The sequence below is a fragment of the Camelus bactrianus genome, chromosome 4, assembly GCF_048773025.1.
Source record: "Camelus bactrianus isolate YW-2024 breed Bactrian camel chromosome 4, ASM4877302v1, whole genome shotgun sequence".
Lineage (NCBI taxonomy): Eukaryota > Metazoa > Chordata > Mammalia > Artiodactyla > Camelidae > Camelus > Camelus bactrianus.
This window is the reverse complement of record NC_133542.1, coordinates 49005364-49032925: the sequence shown is the minus strand read 5'-3', so window position 1 is coordinate 49032925 and position 27562 is coordinate 49005364. Positions and strand designations below refer to the sequence as shown.

Below are 27562 nucleotides of genomic sequence, written 5' to 3'. Positions count from 1 at the left end.
AATGTGTTACAGCTCAGTTGTGACAGCAACCTGGATCCGGCGAGAGAGACCAAGCAGCACTCGGAGAGTTGGAGAACACAGGTTTATTATGCCAGCGGGCCCAGAGGAGTTAACATTCCAAGCTCTGGACCCTGTCTGTAGGTTTACACAGGCCTTTATAGGCTGTCAGTTTTACACTTTGCAACATCATATGCAAATAAAGTATAAGCTTGAGTTTCACTCAAGGCTTTTGTACATGCTGTTCTCTATGCTTGAAATGCCCTTCCCCACCTAGCAAACTCTTACCCATCCTTCAAGGCCCTGCCAAAAGCCACCACCTCTATGAAGCCTTCAGCAATTCCACAGTCTTTTAAGCAAATGTATTGCAAGATTATATCATCCTTTTGTATGTTAAGATTCCACCAGAGAAACAAAACTGGTCGGAGATATATTAAGACATTATTGTAAGAAATTGGCTTATGCAGTTGTGGGGACTGGTTAAGCAAGTCCAAAATCTATAGGGCAGACCATCAGAGTAAGACATGCTAAAACTCTGGCATAAGCTGAAGCTGCAGTCCACAGGCAGAATATCTTATTTTCTAGGGCAGTATCAGTTCAGCTCTTGAGGACTTTAACTGATTGAATCAGGTCCACCTAAATAATCTCCTTTCTTAAAGTCAATTAATTGCAAATGTTAATCATATCTACAAAATACCTTCATGGCAACATCTAGATCAGTGTTTAATTGAGTAACTGAGGATTAAAGCCTAGCCAAGTTGAGTATCAAACCGACCATGTCTATTAGTTTCCGAGGACTGCCATAACAAAGTACCACAAACTAAGGTGGCTAAAAACAACAGAAATGTATTCCCTTACAGTTCTGGAGGCTAAAAGCCCAGAATTAGTCTCATTAGCAGGGACATGAGCTCCCTGAAGGCTCCAAGGGGAGAATCTGTTCCACATCTTTCTCTTAGTTTCTGGTGTTGCCAACAATCCCCGGCACATCTTGGCTTGTAGATGCATCCCACCAATCTCTGCCTCCATGGTCACAGGACATTCTTCTGGTCTGTTTGTCTCTGTGTGCTTTCGACTCTTTTTCTAAGGGCACTGGTCATTGGATTTGGGCCCACTCTAATGACCTCAACTTGATTACATCTGCAAAGACTCTATTCCCAAATAAGGTCACATTCATAGGTATCAAGGATTAGACTTCCTATCTTTGGTGGGGGTGCGGGACACAATTCAATCCACAGCACCATCATACTTTGTTCCAGCCCTTGCTACATTGGATTGTGTTTCATTCACGCACTGGCCTTGTAACAAAGAGACTGTAAAGGACTAAGAGTATGAGCTGTAGTCACTTTATGATCCCAGAAGTTGGTTCAGTGTCAGACACACGGTAAGTGCTCAGTTCATAGCTTGCTCTATGTCTCACACTCGCTTTCAAAGGCACCTGTTTGAACTCACTGGGGAGGTATCTGACGGAGGGCACAGCCTGGTTAAGTATAGAGAGAAGTTATTCCCAAAATGTAACAAACATGAATTCATCAGATCTTCTTGCTGGAAGGGCCTCAGCAACTCACTCAGTCTGGGAGTTTTCAAAATCTGCTCCCAGGAACCCCAGGGGACCACCCGGAAAAGTAAAAAAGGAAGCTGACTTGGTGAGGCTCCAGTTCTTCTCCCTGGACCAGAGTACTGACACTTTTATTTGCTTAATACTTTGAGTTTCCTTATTACATTGCAGCACCCTCCTCCCTAACTGGAAACAAGGCCCAAGGAGGTGTGTTGTCCAGGCCCACAGTTGGTCAGTAGCAGAACAGGAAATAGAACAGAATAAAAAGGTGTGGCAGAAACTGCTGGAGGTCAGCTAATATCCAATCTCCTCTTTTCCCCTAACAAGAGAGACTCTTTTTTTCAATGTGTTTGTTTCTCTGGGCCCATGGTCTTCCTAAATAAAGACTAGATTTCCCAGCATCCCTTGCAGCTAGGCATGGCCACGTGACTAAGTGTGCCACTGATGGGCTATAAGTGGCAGTGTCACGTGGGGCTTTGGAGTAATGTCTTTAAAGGAAACTTCCTTACCTTTTCTTCTTCTTGCTGGCTGGACTGTGGCTATGAAGTCTGGAACTCAAGCAACCACCTCAGGTCATGCACTGAGGATGGTGAAATAACATGGCAGAAGGAGCCCAATTCCCTACCCTGGGGACACTGAACCAGTCCTGATGGCCTCCTTCTAGGCTTTGTTTATGCGAGAGAGAAATAAACTTCTGTCTTGTTTAAGCCACTGTTCCTATGGGTTTTCTGTCCTATGCAGTCAAGTCTAATTAATCCTCAGTGACATAGAGGATTAATTGTAAGAGAATGCTCCCCAATCTGACTCTGAAAGCATGGTGATTTTAAAACCAGGCTGCAAATTCTTTGATACTCCCTCCCCTTGAATCGAGGTAGACTTAAACTGCTTCAGCCAACAGAATATGGTAGAAGTGAAGCTCTATGACTTCTCAGGCTGGATGTAAAAGGCCATGAAGCTTTTACCTTGTTCATGGGATCACTGCTCTTGGAGCCTTGAGCTTCCAGGGAAGAAATCCAACTATCCTGATGCCATCAAGCTGGAGAGGCCACAGGTAGACAGTCAACAGTGCCAGCTGTGCCCAACCTTCAGCCAGCCCAGACAGCCCAGGCATCAGACAGGTGAGTGAAGTCATCTTGGAAGTGGCTCCTCAAGCCATTCTCATCTCAGCTGTGGCCCTAGGCATTACGGAACAGAGAGGAGAGGTGCCCTCTTCAAATCCCCAACCCACAGGATCCATCAACATAATAAGATGGCTGTTGTTTTACACTGTGAAGCTTTGGGATGGTTTGTAACACAGCAATAGATAACTGGAACAAATGGATGATTTTAATCAACATATTTCAACAGGAAATATTTACTGAGCATCTGCTATGTGCTGGGCACCATGCTAGGGATTAGGCACACACAATGAGCATGTGTCAATGATAAACAAACGTGGGTACTAAGTTTAAGTGGTAAGGATTGGTTTGAATCAGTAACATACTATTGCAATAGGGAAGAGGGTCCAGCATGAAATGATTCAACTTTGATTTGCACAGAGGTGACTGGAATTCTAAGCAGAGTCGAGGAAGTGAAAAATTACAAAGGATTGGTGAGCATAAGTGCTGACGAGCCCAGCCACCCCTGTTGGCTGGCAACCATCGAAGTTAGGATTCCATCCTCTGACTGAGACTGGGAGACAGAGGCCCTATCCTTCCTGATGACTACATTTTAAAGGAATGGCTTTCAGGTCCTTGAGAAAGACACTCCTGAACTATAGGAGATACATATACATCTCAAAGGGACAGAGGAAGGATTCAGAATTGTAAGCCCTTTGTAATAAATGTTCTAAGAAGGGTGGTCAGGGGCCTCTGGTTAGGTATTGGACAGAACAAACAGTAAATTCTTTGGGTAGCCTGAGCTTTCTCAGGCAGGCACTCAAGGGGGGCCTAGGGTCATAGTCTTAGAAAATATGTTAGTGTTTAAGTCTTTTAATATGAGGGGAGGTTGGTGGATGAGATCATTTGTGTTTTTATAGGTCAAGGTTGGGCCCTAGTCAAGAGGAGGGTTCAGAGGAACCTGTCTAGAGCTTGGCCAAGGAGAGAATCTTTGTCATAAGACAGATATTTTTGACATCATGGTGCTAAGAGTGTAGTGGAATGGACAGATAATAAAAAGATAACTTATTAGAGTTGTGATAAGTATTTTCAAGAAGAATTGCAGGGAACTAAAGGGGCTTATCCTAGTAGAACCTGGTCTAGTTTAGGGGTTTAGGAAGGCTTCTCTGAGGAAGTAATGTTTACATGGATACCTGAATGTTAAAGTGATATCAGAGATCATATTTTAGGTTAATCTGGAACTCCCTCTGCTGGTATCCAGCTCAGGGAAATGAAGTTTTGTATCTCCTATAGAAAGATAGAGTGTGTAAACTGGGAAGCTAGTCCAAAGCTTTTTATCAAATATTCTCTATTCTCGAGTGGACTACAGACAAAAAGTTAATAAGCCTAAGTCTAATCTCATTCTCTCATTTTACAGATGGGGAGCCTGAGACGGAGTAGAGAGAAGGTCTCTAACAAGTTGGTGGCTCAGGCAGAGAGAGTTAGGATCTCATTTGCCATCTGTTTGGATTCATAGCTTCTGGTTTCTAGCCTCCCTGGAGGAAATGGGCCTTCCATGAGCATCTCCCCTGGGGCTCCAGGAGCGGGACAAGGTTTGGGGTGAACCATGCAAAGCAGCTCCTATCCAGAACAAACTGCTGCTGATACCAGACTAGTGGGAGGTGACTTTACCCACAGAACAGAGTCTGCTGGTTGGTGCTGAAAGGCAGGTGTGATAGGAAAGGCTTGGAGTTGTGTCTTTTGGCCTCTGTCCAGACACCCAACACATTTAAGATCTGTGGTCAAATTAGAAAACAGACACGGATTACAACTTGGACCAGCTCACCCACTGGAATGCGTCCCAAAGGAGGCTCAGCTGCAGAGAAAAGCGTGATGGAATTAGGCCTTATAAGACCTCAGTTTCAATCCCAGGTGATGGACGAGCTGTCACTTACTGACCACCTATATGTGCCATAAACTGCTATGCTTTATTTTTCATGCACCATCTCATTTTACCCGCTGACAACCTTGGAAGTCAGACAGATGAGGAAACCTGGGCTCGGACAGGTGAGGTGGTTTATCCAAGGTCACACAACGTGCAAGTGGCAGAACAAGGATCTGAGTCCTGGTCTCCTGCCTCCTAATTCAACATATTTCCCACCGCATAACTCACTGCAGTCTGCTGTGGAGACCAAAAGGCAGCTTAGCTTCATGGGTAGGAGCTCAACCTTTGAGCAATGTGCCTGAGCTCAAGCCCAGCCCCCTCACAGATTGCTGTGTGGCCTCAGGCAAGTTACTGAACCTTTCTCAATTCAATGTGCTCATCTATAAAATGATGATGATAATAATGGTACCTGAATAGGGGTTTTGGAAGGATTGAGTAATGTAGTCCACACAGACAGCCTCCATGGGCACAAAGCAGGATGGAGAGAGCTTCTGCAGGGGCAAGTGGAAGATGCCCAGTGCCTTGCTGCTTAAAGTGTGGTCCTTACAACAGCAGCACTGGTACCACCTGGGAGCTATTAGAAATAAAATAGTTTGTTAATAGAGGTAAAGTAACAAGAGTTACCCAGATTAAGCATTATATAAATGTCATTAATGATGACAAGTTGGCATCCATAGAAGGCAAATCCAGCTGAGAACTTAATTCTTTTCATACCTCTTTCCAAATTGAGTTGCTTCTCCTTTCCTTGGGCTTCTTGTTAGTTTGGGGGCTTATTTGTTCTTTGACCAAACCATATCTCATCTTATCTCATCTGCTCCTCAACCAACAAACTGATTCTGTAGAAGGCACTTTTGATTTTTCATATTAGTTCCCTTCATAGGGGGTCACTACATCCCTTTTAGAACATAATATGATATACAGTAGATGTGGCATTTCAGATATTAGAGGGGGAAACATGGCTGATTCAATCAATGTTGGGGCAACTTGATAAACATTTGGAAAAACAAAGTTAAATCCCAACCTCATAACTTACACCAAAATAAATTCCAAATGATCTTAAAATGTCGAAGTAAAAAAATAAAATAAAATCCAACGATGAAAGTATTAGGTGAAAAAAACCCAGAAACTTTTACAGAAAAGATTTATCAATTTGACATAAAAACTTTTAAATTCTGTAAGGCCAAAAATAATATAAACTCAAAAGACAAGTCAGAAAGACATATTTGCAGATGACATTTTCCCAATATATGAATCAACAGGGAATAAACAGAAATAAAAATAGCCAAACTATTTGGATAGCTCCCCCCAAAAAGAGATATAAATGGTCTATAAATGTAGCAAAACATGCTCAACTTATCTACTTAAAATGCATGCAAACTAAACTTACTCCAAAATATTTCTTCACCTATCAGATTGGCAAAGATTAAAAAGGTTATTAATTACAGTGTTGTCTAGGATGTGAATAAACAGGCACTCTTACCTAGTTGGTAGGAATGCAAACTGATATGACCTCTTGGAAAGCAACCAGGTAACATTTATTTGAAATATTAATGTTCATATCCTTTTGACTCTGTAATTTCACATCTAAGAATTTATCTAACAGAAATAGATTCATAAGTGCTCAAGAGATAAGCTTACAGGAAGCTTATCATAGTATTGTATACAAAAGCAAAAAGTTGGGAACAACTCAAATATCCATTAATAGGAGATTATAAAGTAAGTACTGCACATTCATATACTACTATACCACAGGGTCGCTAACAAGGATGACATTAGCCACAGCAATCAGGCAAGAGAGAGAAATAAAAGGGATCCAAACTGGAAGAGAAGAGGTAAAAGTGACACTGTATGCTGATGACATGTTACTATATATAGAAAACCCTAAAAGGTCCACACAAAAACTACTAGAGCTGATCGAAGAATTCAGCAAGGTAGCAGGTTACAAGATTAACATTCAAAAATCAGTTGCAATTCTTTACACTAACGATGAATCAACAGAAAAAGAAAGTAAAGAAACAATTCCCTTTAAAATAGCACCCAAAGTAATAAAATACCTAGGAATAAACCTAACCAAGGAGGTGAAAGACTTATACACAGAAAACTATAAACCATTGATGAAGGAAATTAAAGAAGACTTTAAAAAATGGAAAGATATCCCATGCTCCTGGATTGGAAGAATCAATATTGTTAAAATGGTCACACTGCCCAAGGCAATCTACAGATTTAATGCAATCCCTATCAAATTACCCAGGACATAATGTCACAGAACTAGAACAAATCATAATAAAATTTATATGGAACCACAAAAGACCTAGAATTGCCAAAGCATTATTGAAGAAAAAGAAAGAGGCTGGAGGAATAACTCTCCCAGACTTCAGACAATACTATAGAGCATGGTATTGGTACAAAAACAGACATACAGACCAATGGAACAGAATAGAGAGCCCAGAAATGAACCCACAAACTTTTGGTCAACTAATCTTTGACAAAGGAGGCAAGAATATACAATGGAATAAAGACAGTCTCTTCAGCAAGTGGTGCTGGGAAAACTGGACAGCAGCATGTAAATCAATGAAGCTAGAACACTCCCTTACACCATACACAAAAATAAACTCAAAGTGGATCAAAGACTTAAACATAAGACAAGATACAATAAACCTCCTAGAAGAAAATAAAGGCAAAACGTTATCTCACATACATACATCTCAAAAATGTTCTCCTAGGGCAGTCTACCCAAGCAATAGAAATAAAAGCAAGAATAAACAAATGGGACCTAATTAAACTTATAAGCTTCTGCACAGCAAAGGCAACCATAAGTAAAACAAAATGACAACCTACAGAATGGGAGAAAATTTTTGCAAACGATGAAACCGACAAAGGCTTGATCTCCAGAATATACAAGCAGCTCATACGACTTAATAAGAAAGAAACAAACATCCCAATCCAAAAATGGGCAGAAGACCTAAACAAGCAATTCTCCAAGGAAGAAATACAAATGATCAATAGGCACATGAAAAAATGCTCAATATCACTAATTATCAGAGAAACGCAAATCAAAACTACGATGAGGTATCACCTCACACCAGTCAGAATGGCCATCATTCAAAAGTCCACAAATGTCAAATGCTGGGGAGGCTGTGGAGAAAAGGGAATCCTCTTGCACTGCTGGTGGGAATGCAGTTTGGTGCAGCCACTGTGGAAAACAGTATGGAGATTCCTCAAAAGACTAGGAATAGACTTACCATAAGACCCAGTAATCCCACTCCTGGGCATATATCCAGAAGGAACCCTACTTCAAAAAGACACCTGTGCCCCAGTGTTCATAGCAGCACTATTTACAATAGCAAAGACATGGAAACAACCTAAATGTCTGTCAACAGATGACTGGGTAAAGAAGAGGTGGTATATTTGTACAATGGAATACTATTCAGCCATAAAAACTGACAACATAATGCCATTTGCAGCAAACTGGATGTTCCTGGAGAATGTCATTCTAAGTGAAGTAAGCCAGAAAGAAAGAAAAATACCATATGAGATTGCTCATATGTGGAATTAAAAAAAAAAGAGAAAACATAAATACAAAACAGAAACAGACTCATAGACATAGAATACAAACTTGTGGTTGCCAAGGGGGTAGGGGGTGGGAAGGGACAGACTGGGATTTCAAATTTTGTAGATACTGACAAGCATATTAGAATAAACAAGATTATACTGTATAGCACAGGGAAATACATACAAGATCTTGTGGTAGCTCACAGTGAAGAAAAGTATGACAATGAATATATGTATGTTCATATTTAACTGAAAAATTGTGCTCTACACTGGAATTTGACACAACATTGTAAAATGACTATAACTCAATTTAAAAGTGTTTTAAAAAAAAACAAGGATGACATTAATTCTAGATGCTTCACAAACAAATGTGCTTAAGATGTATCTTTAAGTCAGGAAAAGCACCTTGTAGATCTGTATGGATAGTATGATCCTCTTTTGGTAAAATATGTTAATATATGCAAAAGAAAAAACTCTAAAGAAATAGTCACCAAACCATTAACTGTATTTCATTTATTTCTGATGAGTGAAACTCCTTGGCCCTTCCATTTTCATTAAATTTGGTCCTTTTTTCAACAAATATTTATTGATCACCTACCGCTTGAAAGTCAGTGTACTAGATTCTAGGGATATGATGGTAAATACTCAGAGCCATTGATCTCAAGGAGCTTGCATTCCATATTTCTACAACATTGGAACTCCTTACAACAAACATTATTATCTTACTAGGAAAAAGAAGTTAGACACTTTAAGGTAAACACATACTCTTCAGAGATTATTTTATTTCCACACCCTCCTTACCTCCTTTCCAATTCACTGCACTAGTCTCTGGTCCCCTCCCTCCCTGTTCTCTCTTCCAGTCTGTCTCTTCTCTTCTCCTGCAACCACCCAGATCACACCCAGTGTTTCTGCCCAACTTGTGGCCACACTTGTGGCCCATGAAGCTGTCAATGACACCCCCAAACTCTGACATCTTCTTCTGAATCGATGACAAAAGCTCACAGACCACCCTGCTCTGCAATCATGTGGGATTCCCTGGGGGTCAGGGGCTGTGTCCCTATCATCCAACACACATAATGCCTGGCATACAGAAGGCACTCAATTAACGTTGGTTGAACAGGGATTGTGTTGGTGATGGAAGTGCACTGCTCAGATCACCTTTCAAGATAACCTCCTGTGGGGAGAACAGTTGACCGGGAGCCTAGCTGCTACATCTTTGGATCCTCTGTACTATTCTTGTTGAGACTATATTTCCTTCCTCTGGTTTCTCCCAGTCAGGGACCAAAATCCACCCACTTCTGCCTGATGCAGGAAAATTTAGCAGAATCCCTTTGCCTGAGGACTCCCCGTAGGCCGGGCCAAGACATTCCCATAACGACAAGGCAGTCTGAAGCTCTTCCTACTCAAGCCTCCTCCCTTCCTACTCTATTTTCCCAGTTGTCAGACCTCCGTGTGGGTCTGAAGGCTCACCTTCCCCTTTCCTCCTCCTTCCTCCCTTATCCTATACAAGCATTTCTCCCAGAAAAAACCATTGTGGCATTTGATTCTCAGAGGACCCAAACCAACACAGGGATCAATGAAAAAACACTGGAAAAGAGTTCATAAATAAGACTGTAGATTCTCTTGCAGAAGGGATTTACATACCAAGATGTGCTAGGTCCATTTCTCAAAACCTCTGTGCACACAAATCACCTGGGGATGGTGTTGAAATGCAGATTCTGGTTCAATAGGTCTGGGATGGACCCAAGTTGCTATATTTCTAAGAAGCTCCCAGAAGGTACTGATGCTGCTGACCAAGGACCACGGTTTGAGCAGCAAGGTGCTGGAATCTTTATTTGCCCCGCTGAGTCTCTCTCCTCCCTGCTCCAAACCCTGGGAGGCTGACCGTGAGGATGATCACATCAGCAGGCTCTGAACTCTGGCTAACAGTTGGGTTTGGCCAAGGAGGAGCAGTGGCAGGAGATCAGAGGGCCAGAGGAGGACGAGGTCAGAGGTTTTTATTCCTCTGGGGATTACTCCCTACTGGGTTGCCTGGGGTTGGCTGTGTCCCTCTATCAAGCTCCATTAACTCTTCTCAGGTAGATCGTTCCAGTTTTCTCTCTTGCTAAATTCCAGTAACTGCTCTCTCCCTTTCTCATTCAGGCCTGGGGTGGTAATGGCTCCCTACTGTTACTAGCCTCTGAGTACTGCATCATCCCTTGTAGCTCTTAGTATATCCTGCCCACATGTCTGTATTTAGTCCTTTAATAAACATTCCTCCTTTCCTCAGCCAAGTGTGCCATCTGTTTCCTGCTGGGACCCTGACTGCTACAAGCAGGATTTTTTATAATAGCACAAAACTGGAAACAAGCTAATTGTGCATCATTTTAAAATGATTAAATAAATTATGGTACATCTGATTAATGGTGTTACATGCAACCATTAAAAAGGATGCAGTGGATCTATATTCACCTCCATGGAAAGATACCCAAGTCATTTGTTAAATGAAGGGGGTGGGGGCGTGGATATTCAGAATAGCATGCATAGCAGGAAACCATTCATTTAAAAAGTAAAATATGCATTGTTAAGGTTTGGATTGCAAGTGACAATCCTGCTCAAAACAAATCTAACCAAAAATAATGGGAGAGGATTCTCATCCCATCTCTTTCTATCACATGTCTCTGCTTTTCTGTGTGGTGGTTTCACTCTCAGGCAGGCTGTCTTCTAATGGGAACAGAGTGAGCCCCAGCCTGGCTTATGACATCCTAACAGCCAACAACTTCAGCAAAGAAGGCCTCCTTCCCATTTGTTTTAGCAAAAAATCCTGGGCTGAAGCAGTTGGAATGGGCTTGGACAGGCGCTAATCACTGAACACAAGAGCTGAAAGTTGGGGGGGAGGCTCCCCAGAAGAAAGAGGTGTCTCTTTCCCGAGTAGGAGAGGCAGGGCCAGTGTAAGCAATAGAGATCCACTCTAGAGGGACTATTTGTAGTAGACATCTGTTATCCTTTTTGGCTGCCCAACATCAGAACTCCCTTCCTCTCCTGGAGAGTCTTCTCCATCCGGGGCACCTACACTGGAGCCTACTTCCCACGTTACATGCTGAAAATGCCAGAAATACATTTTCCCAGGCTCCCTTTCTGCCAGGCCAAACTTTTGACCTGGCCAGGCCATTCAGATGTTCCCACCTCAGGCTCTGACTCTGAAGCTGGTGACACCTAAAAGGGCTCCATCCTGGTATAGTGTGCAGCCTGGCATGATTTGGGACATTGTTCCTGGTTGTGGGGCCTCCAGGGCTGGTTCTCTTGCCCTTGTGAGGTCTGTGAGCTATAAAAAACAAACAAACAAACAAACAAACAAACAAACTTGTATTAAATCTTTCTGCTTAAATAATGCAGAGGGTTCATTTCTGTTGCTTACAATCCAGAAGCTTGATTAATACCTATGTGTAGGTGTGCATGTTTGAATACGTATGAAATGTTTTTGGAAGGATAAAATAAATGCGAATCTCAGTTACCTACAGGAAGGAGAACTAGGAAAGTGGGGAAGGAGGGAAAAGAACTTTTGCTTTCACTTTATGCCCTTTTATACTGTTGGAATTTGTTTTGTTTTTACCGTGTACATTACTTTTACAATGAAATAACAAGTTAGTAAAATGTAAGATACCTGAATAAATAGAATAAGACAAGGAAGCAATTGCGCAGGATTTTCAAGGGAACAGTTCTTCATTAGACATTCAAAACCAAGTCATTCTCACCTCTACTGTGGTGAATGGGGCCAAATCTGGAAATGAGGGACAGTGTCAGGTACATGTGGTTTTATTGTGTTTTCCTTTATTGTGCTTCCCAGATATGTTGTCTTTTATAGACTAAAGGTTTTTGGCAATCCTGTTCGAAGAAGTCTATCAGCACCATTTTCCAACAGCATTTGCCCACTTTGTGTCTCTGAATCCCATTTTGGTAACTCTTGCAACATTTCAAACTTTTTCATTATTATTATATCTGTTATGGTGATCTGTGATCAGTGACCTTTGATGTTACTATTGCAGAAAGATTATGACTTGCTGACGGCTTAGATGATGGCTAGCATTTTCAGCAATAAAGTATTTTTAAATTAATGTATGTATGTATTTTTTAGACATGCACTATTGCACACTTAATAGATTATAGTATAGTGTAAACATAACACTTACATGCACTGGGAAACCCAAAAAATACCTATGTGACTTACTTTATTGTGGTGGTATGGAACTGAACCTGAAATATCTCCAAGGTATGCCTGTTCCAGTTCCAACATGGCCTAAGGGATTACTCTATCCCTGTAACTCACCTGCTCAAATGCTTTCCATGACTCTCCATTACTCACAGAATAAACAGAATAAATCCCTGGCACTGAATCATTTTGCAGTCTGAGCCCTGTGTACTTTAGAGACTTTTCCTCATCTTTACATTTCGCCTAGAAGACCTTTTCTTCCAGCCCTGCTGGCCCAGATCCCAAGGGCATTACCATCATCTTGGGTCTGTCAAAGTCATGACCCTTATTCCTTCCTCACCCACTCATCAAATTCTGTTCTGTATTATAATCCTGCACATGAGACTTAGTCATTTAATAGTCATGTACAGAACACCTACCGTTACGTCTAGCTTCTTGCTAGGCTTTGGGGCCACAGCTGACAGTCTATGGAAACCAAATACTCTAGATCAGAATGTTAATATCTATTATCATGATGAGCATGTGGCGTAAGCTATTTGCTGGCAGGGCTGCTCTGGTTAGAATCTTTCTCTTTCCCTCTGCCTAGATTGCACTCTCTCCAAATGTCAGCATGACTCGATTGCTCAATTCCTTCAGGTCTCTGTGCAAATGTTACACTCTCAGTGACACCTTCTCCACCCAACCTATTATAAAATAACACACCATCCCCTGTCCCATTTACTTGGATTTATGCTATGTTCTATTTATTATCTTAATAACACTCATCACCATCTGACATACAAGTTACTTACTTGTTTGCGTGTTTACAGCCTGTCTCTTCCCCACTGTCAGGCCCAGGAAGGCAGGGATTTTATTTTGTTCCCTGAAGCTTCTCCAGCACCTAGAGTAATGCCTGGCACACAGTAGGCACTCAGTAGATATCTGTTCAGAATAGAAAGAGAACTGGACTAGATGTCAGAATACCCAGTTCCTAGTCAAAGCTCTCCTCATGTTTAGTCATGTGGCCTTCAGCAAGCTTCAGTTGCCTTCTCTGTAAATTGGGGGTGATCGTTTGGGGAGTGATCGTATGGGGATGATCAGCTTTCCCAAAGCTGACAGTACTGCTGTAAAAGATCAGAGTGGGTCCCAAACTTTAGCACGCCTCAGAATCACCTAAAGGGCTTGTTAAAATACGGATGGCTAGTCTCCACACTCGGTTTCGGAGATTCAGGTCTGCGGTGGGATGAGAAAATTTGCATTTGTAAAATGTCCCAGATGGTGCTGCTTCAAGAACCACTGGTGAAGAGAGATGAAAGTACAGAAGTTGCTTGTAGCCCTAACGCACATCCCAGGTAAGGACGGCACTGACGGCCCCGCAGGACATTTCTGGGTGGACAGAGTAGACCCATTCATTCCTTAATTCAGTCAAGGACTATTTAGGAAGCGCCGAGTAAGTACCGGGCGCTAGGGTTATCAGCGGCGCAAGTCACAGGCCAGGCCCCTGAGGCGGTGGACTCAGACCCCGGCCCAGTGGTCGGGAGCTCGCAGCGTGAGGAGGGCTGAGGCGGCCGCTCCAACCTCCGCACGGGACAGGAAGTCTCCGGAGCCGCCGGGAGGGCTGCAACCGGGGGCCGAAAAGGCAAAGGCGAACCCGCGAGCTCGACTGCGGACGCTGCTCGGAGCTTCCCGGAACCCGCTGTCCGGCCCTCGCTCCCCCCGACGCAGGCGATGGAGGCGCGCCCTGCTCCCGAGCGCGCGCCCAGCACACAGTAGGCACGCGGCCTTGCCCTCGGCGCGCGCCCGGCACACAGTAGGCGCGCGGACGGGCGGAAGGGGGCGCCGGCGCGCGGTATCCGGGGGCGGAGTCGGCGCGGCTGGCTGGGCAGACAGGCGCGGGCCGCGGGCCGCGATGGGCGAGGGCGGGCTGCCCCCGGCCTTCCAGCTGCTGCTGCGCGCCTGCGATCAGGGCGACACGGAGACGGCGCGGCGGCTGCTGGAGCCGGGGGCGGCGGAACCGGCGGAGCGCGGCGCGGAGCCCGAGGCCGGCGCGGAGCCGGCGGGGGCCGAGGCGGCCGGGCCCGGGGCGGCGGCGACGGCGGCCGGAGCTCCAGTGCCCGTGGACTGCTCGGACGAGGCGGGCAACACGGCGCTGCAGTTCGCCGCGGCCGGGGGCCACGAGCCCCTGGTGCGCTTCCTGCTGCGCCGCGGCGCTTCGGTCAACAGCCGCAACCACTACGGCTGGAGCGCGCTCATGCAGGCGGCCAGGTGAGGGGTCGGAGGCGCGGGGGGTCGGGGGGACCCAGGGTGGTGGCCAGCGGCCTCCGGGGCGCGGGAAGGCTCAGGTGGCCGGACCTGTCCGATGGCTCCCGCAAACGCTTCAGGAGGTAAAGAGTGAAGGACTGGTTAAGAGAGAGTTGGAATGGTAAACTTTGAGCAGCTTGGCATATGACGAGACGTGGACGCGCTTTTTAATAACGTAAAATTAGAATCTTAGAAACATTGGACTTTCAAAACAGAATCTGGGGACTGCAGATAGAATTGTAGAGACTCAGAACCTTGAAGATGTTCATTCATTCCTTCTTGCGATAAAGGTTTCCAAAGAACCTATCTGCCCACCCTAGCTTCACGTCCAGAATGCTTCGAGACCCACTGGAGCAGCTCATATGCCACTGAGCAGGCCAGGCAAAGGAACAGGCTTGACTGGGAAAGTTCGGGGAGCTCTGGGAGTAGCAGACCCAGTTTCGGGAGGTGGTGGAAGGTTTCTGGTAAGGATGATGTATATATTCAAGTGGAGACCCGAGGATGCCTGAGAGTTGACCAGGACAGAAGAAGGGGAAGGTGGGAAGGGGGTGATAGGAGGCCCATGCAAAGGTTGGCAGCCAAAGTGAAACAGGCAGTGGTAGGATTGCTAGAACAATGTTATGGCTGGGAGGGGTTGGGAGTATTGGGAGATGAGCCCTCTCTGGAAAGAGGAAGATGCCTGGTGGCAAGCTGAGAAAGGTGAGCTATCCTAAGGGCACTGGGGAGTAATGGGAAGTTCTAGGCAGGGCTAGTGACAGAATCAGATTTATGTTTGGAAAGATCACTATTGCTGCAGTGTGAGAATGGATTGGAGGGAAGGGCTAGAGTCAGAAAGGCTGGTTAGCAGGGGATTACCACAATACAGGAAGAAGTGATGGTGGCCTGGACCAGAGCAGAGACAGTGGTGGGAGGGCAAATTGATGAGTTTGAGCTGTACTCAGGAAGTAGGATGAACAGGACTTGAAAATCTGGTATAAAGAAACTGGTATACAGTGAAGTCTCTCAGTCCTGTCTGCCATCTATTTGGGTCCCACCCAGTTTCTTGGAGAAATTCCCAAAGGAGGGAACAGAAGTCACTTGTAATTTTGATGGCTGTTGCCAAACTGCTCTCCATACAGGTATATTAGTTTCCTATGGCTGCTGTAACAATGTACTACAAAGCCAGCAGCGATCACATCACCCTGACCTCTGCTCTGTCATCACATCTTCTGACTCTTCTGCCTCCCTCTTCCACATTTAAAGGACCCTTGTGATTCCACTGAGCCTACCTGGATAATCACCCCATCTTAAGGGTAGCTGATTAGCAACCTTAATTCTACCTGCAAACTTAATTTCCCATTTGCCATGAGACCTAACATATTTACAGGTTCTGAGGATTGGGATGTGGACATCTTTGGGGAGCCCATTATTCTGCTGCACACAATAGGAGTGCCAGTTTACCCTCCCAGCAGCAGTATATATAAGGGCCTGGTTTTCTGCAGCCTTTCCAGCAGAGTATATTATCAGACTTTTGGATTTTTGTGTCTGATGAATGAAAAATATCTTCGAGTGGCTGTGATTTGCATTTGTTAAACTGAGTGAAGTAAAACATCTTTCCATATGTATGAGCCATTTGTTTTTCTGAAAGGCATTGAAATCACAACAGTCTTACCCAGAATCTTCCCATTGTGACACAATAATATTTTCTTTCTGAGTTATTTTCTAAGTGTTACAGAGTTGTTCTAATTTGTATTGCTGGCAAATTTTTATTCTGCATCATTTTCAAATATGTCATTTTCAGCTGCTGTGTGATATTCCATCCATGGGATGGTACTGTGGTTTGCCTAACTGTTCTTTAGCCCTTGGGCATTTATTTCAATCTATAAGCACACTTTGGGAACACATCCCAGTTGTAACATTCATGCTGCTCATTCACATGGATTAATGCAGTGTTTTATAAACCGATCATTGTGTTGGGACCCTTTGTCTTAAGACACCTGATTTCTTGCCTGGAGCAGTATGGAATGACCATAAAGCTTTTTGGGCTATGGACCTTTCTTCTGAGGTTCCCTATCTCTCTTAGTGGCCCCATCCACTCTTCCAGGCTTTAAAACTCCAGGTAACTCTTCAGCCTAGAACCTGTCTGTGCCATAACCTCTCTTGAATCCATACCCTCCTCCTTCCCCTCTGCCTTAGTCCCGGCCACGCGTTTGTAGTGGCCTCCCACTGCACTCCCTTCCTCCAGGTGTGCCTTCTGTAATCCATCCTCCGCAGAGCTTCCATATCTTTCTCAAATGAATGTTTGTCTGTGCCCCTCCTGCAATGGCTTCCCTAGTCAGAGCTCTTAGTGTGGCATTTGAGGCTCTCACATTTGGACCTCTCCCCAGTTTCTCTCTTCTCCTTTCCCCCGGATTTCCTAAAGTCAGGCCAAGATGATTTCATCCAGGCCTTCTTTGTGTTTCCCTGCATGTTTATTTTATTTAGACTTAACACTTATTGAGCAGTTACTATGTGCCAAGACTATTATCTCCACTTTACGGATGAGAATTTGAGATTACAAAATTTGCTCCTGAGAATACAGCTAGTCAGCAGATTTGGAGAGTCTGCTTGCAGAGCCCTGACCATAACCACATACAGGAAGCCCCTTCCTTCCCTTCTCTCAGTGAAGCCCCCTTCTTCCTCCCAGCTTAGCTTCTTCTGGAAAGCCTGCCATGATATCCCTCCATTCTCTGGTCTCTCAGCCCTGGGCAGGCCTCTGCCGGCATGCCCACCACTCCATGTTAGAGCTGGTTGCCTTTGTCAGTAGCACCCAAACCTGGCCGCACATGAGAATCACTGAGATGCTTTTCCAAATCAGATCCTGTGTTCCCTTTCTGGAATTGTGATTCAGAACACCTGAGAGGAACAGGAACTCTGAGCAGAGGCTCCCCAGCGATTCTCCCACAAGGTAGGTTTGGGAGCCACTGATAGAGGGAGCCCTTAGTGAGCCCCTGAGGGCCTGGCTGAGCGAGATTTATGTCTGCAGCACCTGATATGCTTCAGGGTATCTGAATGATGCTGATCACCAATTTTTGCTGTTAACCAACTTCTGCAGGATGGTCAAAGTTATCTGGTTAATTTCACCTAATTAATTTCTGTTAATCTTGATGGTGTAGGAGACTCAGAAGAATGAACCTAAACTCTGTTAACCAATAATTTAAATTTTAAGAGGATTTTCCTTGTTCTCTACAATTTGGTATTGTAAAAAGAGCTAGAATTTGTGATCCAAGTGTCCTGACTTTGTCACTTGCAAATCAAGAAGCTCTGGACTAATTATGTTCCTCTTTATTCCTCCGTTTATCTTACAAGTGCTCTTTTGGGAGCGTTAGCTTTGACATACTCTTTAATTCACTCCTATGAGACTATGGTAGAATCTGACAGTCTGGTGAGAGGATGAGAATTAACTCTCAGCCTTTAGCTGAGCCCTGGCAGGGCCTGGTACTTTAAAATGTATTGTCCTTCTGTTTGTGATACTGACCACCTGTGCTCAGATGTCACCTTTGTGCTGGGTTGTGCTAAAGCTTTCTGTTGCTGAATCCATATCAAAAGCTCAGTGTTGAGGAATAACATGTAGGGAGACTTCCTAAAGGATACACTGTCTGTCTATCCCTTGGATCAGGACGGCCAAACACATGGCTGTGTGCTGACACGTTCCAGTCTTGTGCTTTTCTTCCCTGAATCTAAGATATGCCTCAGAGTAAGTACCTCAAGGTGGTGCTCCTGGCAGCTGCCACTTTCGGTGCAGTGAGCATCTGTTTATCATCCCAGCTCTCTGTATTCCAAAGCATCATTGGATTGGGCCAGGCCATGAGAGGCCCTGTGCCTGGACTGCAGTTTGGTCTCTTGTGGGTGTTTTAGTATCAGAGATGGTTACATTCATGTTTTCTCCTATTCAAGCGATAACCTTTATTGAGCACTTACTTGGTGTTGAGCACTGTGCTAAGTGTTTCAAATGAATTAACTCACTCAAGCCACACAAAACCTTAGGAAGTAGGTACTATTCCCCACTTTACAGATCAAGAATTGAGGCTCAGAGAAATTAGGTCATTTGTCCAAGGCTGCGCAGCTAGTAAGTGGCAGAGTCAGATTCACACCTAGGCAGGTGGCTCCAGAGCCTGTGGTCCCAGCCTGTGCTCCCAGCCTGAAACCTGTAACTGACCATTCTCCTTTTGGTGTTGGCCACAAGGAAACCAGTCTCCAAATTTACCAGCCACTAGAGGGACAGGTTGCATGGTGTTTGCTTTGGCTCTAACTTCACCCTTGGCTTCCTTACTTTCCTTCTTCTGCCCTTCAGTTTTCCGCCTGCCAGCGTGGCAGAGCTGGCCTCTCAGCCCAGTGCTTTGAGAGTGGGTGTGTGTGCCAGGTCTTTCAACACAGGTGTTATTTGCTGAAATTAATTGGTAATTGGAGCAGCTGCCCAGAGAGCCCTGAGCTTCCCCATCTTCAGTAATTACCTATTAGAAACTTAGCATCCATGAAATTATCTCAGCCTTCATTGAATCCTTTTATATTTTCAGCCTAATTAAGTGACCTCTTGGGCTGCTCATGAATTCAGAAAGCATCCCAAATGTCAGCATTTCTGCTCACATTCAGCCGTTTTTCTCCTCTGTGACTTTGTTATGCCAGAAGAACTGGGGTTTGGGATTTTAGGGTCTTGGTTCAAGTTTTCGGCTGTATCACTTCCAAACTGAGAGGCTCTGGATTATTGCTTTCTATTCTACTCTTCAGTTTCCTCCTCTGTGGAACAGGCATTATCATTTTATCTTAGGGTGTATTAAGATCCAATGAGTTCGTTTGTATCATTTTTATTAGATTCCACATATAAGTGATATACGATATTTATCTTTGTCTGACTTCACTTATGATAATCTCTGAATCCACCCATGTTGCTGCAAATAGCATTATTTCATTCTTTTTATGGCTGAGTAATATTCCATTGTATGTGTATACCACATCTTTATCCATTCATCTGTCTGTAGACATTTAGGTTTTTTCCAAGTTTTGGCTATTGTAAATAGTGCTTCTATGAACATTGCAGTGCATGTATCTTTCTGAGTTAGAGTTTTCTCTGGATATATGCCCAGGAGTGGGATTGCTAGATCATATGGTAAGTCTATTTTTAGTTTCTTAAGGCACCTCTCTATACTGTTCTCCATTTACATTCCCACCAACGGTGTAGGAGGGTTCCCTTTTCTCCACACCCTCTCCAGCATTTATTATTTGTAGACTTTTAAAACAGAAATAGACTCACAGATATAGAAAGCAAACTTATGGTTACCAAAGGGGTAAGGGGGAAGGGATAAATTTGGAATTTCGGATTAACAGAAACACACTAATATATATAAAATAAACAACAAGGGCCTACTGTATAGCACAGGGAACTATATTCAATATCTTGTAATCACTTAAAATGGAAAAGAATCTGAAAAAGAATATATATCTATATCTCTATATATTGATATGTAACCGAATCACTTTGCTGTATACCTGAAACATTGTAAATCAAGTGTACTTCAATGAAAAAATTAAAATTAAAAAAAAAGATCCAGTGAGATAAAAACATGACAGTACCCCTGTTATCTGCTGTTAGGGATTATGCTAGATTTTAACCTCATGCTTGATGGCTAAAAGTGTAGTCTTTTCAAGTTGTCTGCTCCAGTGGAGGATATACCAGTTCTTCAGCTGCTTCCATTGCCTGTCTCTGTACCATCCTCTACTTGGTTATGCCAATTGTTTATTCACTCATTCATTTGATAGAATTTACTGAGCTCCACTGTGGGTCAGCCAAAGTCAGCCACTTTGGAGAGGGCACAGTCTAACAGGGAGACACAGTTGTAGAAGGAGGACTCTGGTCCATCAGTAGGGGTGAGGACAGGAATTGCGGGTGCTCAAGCGAGGGGCACCTCAGCTGGTGTGGGGGCTGGTCTGGAAGCTGCTCAGAGGAGGCGAGATCTAAGCTGAATCCTGCAGCAGGATAAAGGGTGTGCTTCATAGACAAGGACAGGAGGGTACTGTGGTGGGAAAGGCAGGATGGCAGTGGCGTGGGAGGAGTGTAATTGGTGAGTGCTGGTGAGCATGGCCAGGTACAGTGTGGGAGTTGGGAGGAAACGAGGTTGACAAAGTTGGCAGGCCTTCCTGCTGAACAGTGGGAACATTGACCATCAGATTTAGGTTTGGGGAATATTAGCGTGGAGGAGGGGCAGGAAGGAACAAGGTAGGGAGACAGGTTGGGGTTGCAGCTATCTGCATTTGAGTTTATTTCCATCTGACTTGCATTCTGTCTGCTCTTGGAGAAGAGGCTGGACAGGCCAGTCCTCCTGCAGCTGGGGGAGCCAATTTACGAAGCTCTCACCCCGTGCTCCGCAGACCAACTGACCCGGTACTGTTAAGGTTCATGTCCCAGAAGGTATTTGTAAGTTCAGACCAGAGTTCAGCCTTGGCTCTGGTTCCACAGAAAGGAGGGAGGCCCTGGGATTTTAGATGAGGGACAAAGCCCGCTTCCAGAGAGGAGGGGAGCGCAACAAGAGATTGATTGCAGGTTCAGGCGTCATGCAGGCGTTATGGTCCTGTAAAAGCTGGCACCGCCAGCCCCTCTCTTCTTGTTTTTTTTTCCTTTTAGTCTAAGGCTCCTTACATTTCTGAGCCCAGAAAGAGTGCACCAACAGGAAAACACTGCAAAACAGAACTCTTCTGCCCTCTGGCGGCAAAAGAAGGAAGAGATTTTGCTGGGAAGAGGCATCTGTTTTCCTCTTCCTGGTATTAGAGTTGGTGGGTGCTGTCTGTCTCCCCAGTGTCCCAGCTCAGGCTACACAGGGAGAGTCTAGCCCAGGCCAGATTCTCAGTCACCAGCAGGGGACATTCCAGCCAGCAGGCGGCAGAAGGCCTCTGGCCAGAGGTGTCCCAGCCCCTCTCTGCTGACCACAGCTACGCCACTCCTCTTGGCAGGGGGTCAGCTGTCTCATCTCAGAGGACCTTCTGTGCATGTGGTTTGGGGCTGGGGAGGGACATGAGTCAGACATGGGTCCTGCCCGTGGGGGATCAGAGCACAGGCAGAAAGGCAGCTTACCTTACCGGGCACTGAAGCAGAATCAGTTTATCTCCCTGAGATGTAGGAAAGCAGCATGGTGTGGGGGAAAGTGGGAGGGCAGGCAGGATTCGGACAGACCTGGGTTCTGACCCTGTCACTGACCTTGGCACACTGTGTAATATAAAGTGTTTAATGATTACAACAATCATAGCTAACGTTTATGTGGCGCTTCCTTTGGCCAAGCACTGTCCTAGGTGCTTTATATGTATTATATGTTTATACATGTTAACTCATTTAATCCTTAGTGGCCTTTGAAATAGATATAATTACATCCCCATTTTAGAGATGAGGAAATGAAGGCACCAAGACGCCAAAGTTCTTTCTCCAGGTCATGCGGCTGGTGTGTTGGGAACTAGACAGGGCAGTGGCTCACCTCTGTGATGGCGCATATGCGGGGCCAGCACAGTGCCTGGCTCCAGAAGAAGACCTTTCATTATAAGCAGCTATTACAATTTTAATAATGAACGATTCAATAATTAATAACTTAATGATTAATAATTATAATTGTAATTACCGAACTGTCTTCTTACTGATTCTCCATCTTCCTGGCAGATTTGGGCATGTGAGTGTGGCACACCTCCTCTTGGATCACGGGGCTGACGTCAATGCCCAGAACCGGCTGGGAGCCAGTGTGCTGACTGTGGCCTCCCGGGGTGGCCACCTGGGTGTGGTGAAGCTGCTTCTGGAAGCTGGTGCCTTCGTGGACCACCACAAACCCTCAGGCGAGCAGGCAGGGGACAGCAGGGATGAGCTACTGGACATCACGGCCCTGATGGCTGCCATCCACCATGGTCATGAGGCTGTGGTGCGTCTGCTGATGGAGTGGGGTGCAGACCCCAACCACACGGCCCGGACCGTGGGCTGGAGCCCGCTGATGCTGTCAGCACTCATTGGGAGGCTTGGTGTGGCCCAGCAGCTGGTGGAGAAGGGGGCCAACCCTGACCACCTCAGCGTGCTGGAGAAGACTGCCTTCGAGGTTGCCCTTGACTGCAAGCACAGGGACCTTGCGGACTACCTCGACCCGCTCACCACCGTCAGGCCCAAGACAGGTCAGGCTGTGCCACCACTAACCTACCCCACCCCCGCCACGGCTTCACAAATTATGTTTAAAAGGCGAAAGCCAAGGGTTGCCCAAGTAGAAGGGCATGTGGCAGTCCGAGCCCAGCCTGCAGGGTGGTGGGACTTAAGATGTGCCGTGTGAAAGAATCAGGTGGGAGTGCTGCGCCCTGCTATTCCCGGCCTGCCCTCCAGAGAGTGATTTGGTAGTTCTCAGGAGAGCCTGGAAGCCCATCTAGCAAGTCCCCTCCTTCCTAATCAGATGGTTCTGATGCGGGAGGTTCTGGGATCCCTCTAGGATAGGGATCAGCAAACTTTTTCTGTAAAGGGCCAGATAACAAATATTTTAGGCTTTGTGGGCCGTGCAGTCTCTATGGAAACCACTCAGTTCTGCTAAAGTGAAAGCAGCCTACGTAATATGTCAATGAGCGGGTGGGGCTGTGTTCCGGGAAAACTGTAATTCTCAAAACAGGCGTAGGGGCAGATTGGCCCAGGACTGTGGTTTGCCAGCCCCTGCTCTAGAACAGTGTGCCTGACCTCAGCTGCCAATGACCAGTCCTCAGAGACTAATTAATATAAAATTTAGCCCACTTTCGAGTTGTGTTTTTTCAACATCTATTAGTGCATCCTGTTTCTTTTTCCTTTTTGCCATCTTTCTGGCATTTAAGGGATGTCAAACAATCCAGATCTGCCACAGGACATACCATGTTTCTAAACCTCTAGTTCATCATGTGCAGTAGAGCCATGAAATGCAGAGTCACGCACAGCCTCGGGGCTCTGTCTGCGATGGGTCTGATTTCAGTGGAGGGACTGAGACAGCCCAGGCTGTAAGGTTGGGCTGCAGCATATGAGCATCTGGGGCTGAAAGGTAAAAACTGAAAGAAAGTGTAGGTCTTCAGACAAATTGGCCAAAAAAACTTGAAAGTGTTGAAAAGTTTCATACCATCCAAAGAACATGCAATAGTCCTGTAAATCAATTCAAAAAAAATTCAAATGGCCAATTAAAAAATCCCATCAATCAAAAGATGCTGCACATTTGGGAAATGCTTTTTAGAAATACACTGTCTGGTCAGAACAACTCTAAAATAAACATGTTGAAAAACCATGTAATGACAGAGATGGCAAAAATGACCAGGACACTGAAACAGAAAGGAAAAAGAAGTAAAGTTTAGGAAAACCTCTCTGAAGCTGGGAGACCTCTTTGTGCAGATTGGGAAACTGAAGTCCAGAGAGGAAGAGAGGCTAGTCAAAGGTCACACACCTGTTAGAAGCTGAGTGACAGAAGGTGAGGAAGAGCACTGGCATGTGAGTCTGCCCATTTCCAGCACTTGTAGGGCCTCTGGGAGCTGGGCACGCTTGTAACTCTTGTGAACTTTTGTTTGCTTCGCATGTAAAATGGGGTTAATGACAACTACCAGGTGGCCCTGAGCAGAAGATATGTTGGCTTCTGGCTTGTGAGGCCCTCGGCGCAGAACGTAGCTGATCCTTGTTAGGTCCTGGGGAAGAGTTGCAGTTAGAAATTAGGGCTCAGGTCTCATCCAGGGTCTATTCCTTGACCCAGGGCTGTTGCCCTCCTTTAAACGCGTTTGAGCATTTGTGTTTGTAGCTGGGATGGAGAAGAGAACTGGCTTCTCATGTGCCTGCAAAGCCCACACGCACGGCATGCAGACCCTTACCTCACTTCCCGGTGCTCACCCATGTTGCGGGTGAGGGAAGTCAGCGCTGAGCGACTTGCTCAAGGCCTCCGCCTGGAAGTGTACAGTTCACGACTTGTGCCCCACCTGGATGCTGGGGTCTTAGCTCCCCACGTGCCTCTTAGGGGTTGGCCTGGCACCCTGGGAAGGTGATTTCCTCATCTCAGACATGGTGGTGGGTATGCCCAGGGTCACCCTCTACCTGGATCAACCCTGCTTTGCCTGTGCGGCCGAGGGGCTTGGGGCCAGCTGCCTGCCCTCGCCAGCCTCCCATTTCATCGTCCCTAAGTTGGGGACGGGGATACCCCCGCCTCATCCCAGCCCAGAGGGAGCGTGGGAGAGATGCTGGCAGCTGCCGTCACCCTTTTCCTGTTGTCATATTTGACGGGATCGGTCTCAGTTCCCAGCAGATTTCTCCACTGAGCAGACCTGGGTGTGAGGCTCAGCTCCCCAACTTGGAGGCTGAGTGGCCTTGGGTGTGTTCATTGTCCCTCCGGGGCTCCAGTGTCCTCTTTCATAAAACAGCCGGAATAAATGCACTTATCTTGTGAGGTTCTGTGAACAATAATAAAATAATGCCTGTGAAATGTGTGCCCCAGTGCCTGGTACATAGACAGTGCTCAGTGAATGGAAGCTACTAGATGTATTTTTATTGACCATGCGTCCATTCCGTTATTCTGCAAGTATTTGTTGGGTCCCTACTATGTACCAGGCACTGTTCTAGGCAGCAGTGAACAAATCAGACCCCGTCCCTGCCCGTGAGGACCTTGGCCTCTATAGAGGAGACAGGCCAGAAACAGGAAATAAGCATATTAAATACAATAAATTACGTAGTTTGGTAGGTGGTAAGTACTGTGAGGGGGAAAGAAAACCAACAGGGGCGAGGTGAGGGTCTGGGAGCAGTGGGCTGGGGTGATGCAGGCCACCATGTGAACCAGGGCGGCTGGGGGTCCCCCTTGGGGAGGTGAGAGTTCAGCTGACTTACAGGAACTGAGATGGGACAGCAGCCAGGGCAAAGGCTGAGTTACTGTTAATGACAGACTGTTAAATAACATCACCCCTAGCTCTTTTTGTCAGATGCCAGGGTATCTGGCCTCAGAGACCCCAGCGCCCTCCCTGGCATTAGCTGCAGGACCTGGCACCCTTGAGGCTGTACCTGTCATTGTGACACCCTCCCCACCCCCACTGCAGTTGTTTTTTGGGCCGTGGCGGGTCCCAGAGCTGCTCAGATACAGATGCAAAAACTGGAGTGCGGAGTGAGAAGGGGTCACTCGACGTCAGGCTCAGCTGCCCCAGCTTCCTGGGGCCACGCTGGGCTGCCAGTGATCCATTTGTACCAGATGGTTGCTTAGCAGCCAACACCAGGGTCAGGTGACACGCTCTTTTCTGTCAAAGGGTCTCAGCATGAGAAGACCCTGGCCCACAGCAAACCAGTTTCTTCAACACGTAAGGGAACAAGACCTGTTTTTTAAAACCAAGATGCAGAATCACTTCTTGATAGTACTTCACAGGCAAAATTAGGCACTTGGTGCCATGGCCCTGTCGACACTTCCCTGGAAGAGCCCGGGCGTTAACCACCCTTTCTGGGGTGGGTGCTAGTCTCTAGGAAGATAACAAAAATTGCTCTTCCGAATAGAGCCTAAGACTTTCTGAAGCATTTTTCCACCTATATTACCCACCCCTGCAACTACCACGTGGTCCCCACGTTAGCGTGGTGTCCCCATGTCAGCAATGAGGAGACAGATCACTCTGGAAACATGCACTCAAATTTGGACGCCCTGACTCCAGACTCAGTGCTCCTTGTGCCATACCTGCAGCTTCCTCCCAGCTGCCTGAGGGGGCTGATCTGGACCAGGAATTTGGCCCTGGGGTCCCAGGTTTCCTCTTGCTCCATCCCCCAGATTCAGTCAAAGGAAGTCCAATATTCAGGCATCAGGGAGGAAACTGGTCTCAAGGATGTCTGCTTTCTGATGGGAGGGAGCAGGGTCCCCACTAGCTCAAGCTTCAAGGAAAGTGACTGGAAGAGCCGATGAGGGAGGGGCCAGCAAGGCCCAGGAGACACCTGGTGGGCAGCCGCCTGCAGGGAGCTGCATCAGAATCATTCACATGGCTGCTTATTTGGGAAGGAAAGCAGATGTTAACATTGGCTCTTCTGGTGGCCACGAGCGTGACCTCCCCTGGGCTTAGCTGCTCAGTGTCTCCGGGGTCCTCTGCTCTGGAATTACTTCATTGTTGTACGTTTATTTTTTAGAAGAAAAGAATCATTGTTCCTTTAAAAAATTTTTTTAAACATTTTTTTATTGAGTAACAGTCATTTTACTATGTGTCAAATTCCACTGTAGAGCACAATTTTTCAGTTATACGTGAACATACATATATTCATTGTCACATTAAAATTTTTTATAGGAATCCAGATTTTTCCAAGAGTATACTTTTCCATTATATCTGAGAAAGGACATCCCAGTGTTTGCAATACCTAAAAATGACTGCTTAATGAGTTGTGGGATCAGGAAATTGTCTGCTCATTCATGTTTCCTCGGCCAAATGACCTCCCACAGTCTGCGAAACATTTTCAGACACTCTGACAGTAAACCTTCCAGAAGGGCTGCTGGAATCATCTGTCACGTAGATCTCTGATGAGATTGCTTGTGAGAAGTAGATCATTTTTAAAGCTAAGCTCAGTGGTTACAACCTTGTGACTTTTCTGTTCTATTAAATCCTTCTGTGGTTAACTTTTAAAATCTTTGTTTACCCAGATGAGGAGAAAAGGCGACCTGATATTTTCCATGCATTGAAAATGGGTAAGCACTTTAGAAAATCTTTTTGGATATTTAAGAATACAGCGCCGTAGTCTCCCAACCTAACATTTATAGTCCTTTTCAAGGCCGCCCAGAGTATTTGAGAAAGAAACAGGCATTTTGTTGTTTCCTGACTCTGTAGTTTTACCCAGGGAGGGTCAGATCCTGGAGGCTAGTAGTTACTATGGTGCTTTACACACAGGTTCCAGACTATTCTCTCAGACCCCCCTCCACCTCTCCAGCTAAACCCTTTGGCTATGTCGTGGCTTTTATCCACCTCTAGAATGCATGGCTGCTCACCTACCCACTCCGTTC

The 27562-nt window shown here is 45.6% G+C and overlaps 1 protein-coding gene and 1 long non-coding RNA gene across 4 annotated transcripts in view; one reads left to right on the top strand and one right to left on the bottom strand.

Annotated features, from left to right (window-relative positions):
• Positions 1-68: 68 nt before the first annotated feature.
• Positions 69-13267, bottom strand: LOC141577469 (uncharacterized). The gene is made up of 2 exons (XR_012506446.1): positions 13106-13267; positions 69-11429 (listed from the first exon to the last, which is right to left on the bottom strand). It is a non-coding gene; the product is annotated as an uncharacterized LOC141577469 (long non-coding RNA).
• Positions 13268-14069: 802 nt separating this feature from the next.
• Positions 14070-27562, top strand: part of ANKS6 (ankyrin repeat and sterile alpha motif domain containing 6) — a 52026-nt gene continuing 38533 nt past the window's right edge. For all 3 annotated transcript variants that reach the window (XM_074361887.1, XM_074361886.1, XM_074361888.1), the window contains exons 1-3: positions 14070-14558; positions 22252-22748; positions 27206-27250. In XM_074361887.1, coding sequence (XP_074217988.1) covers positions 14203-14558; positions 22252-22748; positions 27206-27250 — 898 coding nt within the window. In that variant the 5' untranslated portion in view covers positions 14070-14202. The remainder of the gene's footprint in view (positions 14559-22251; positions 22749-27205; positions 27251-27562) is intronic.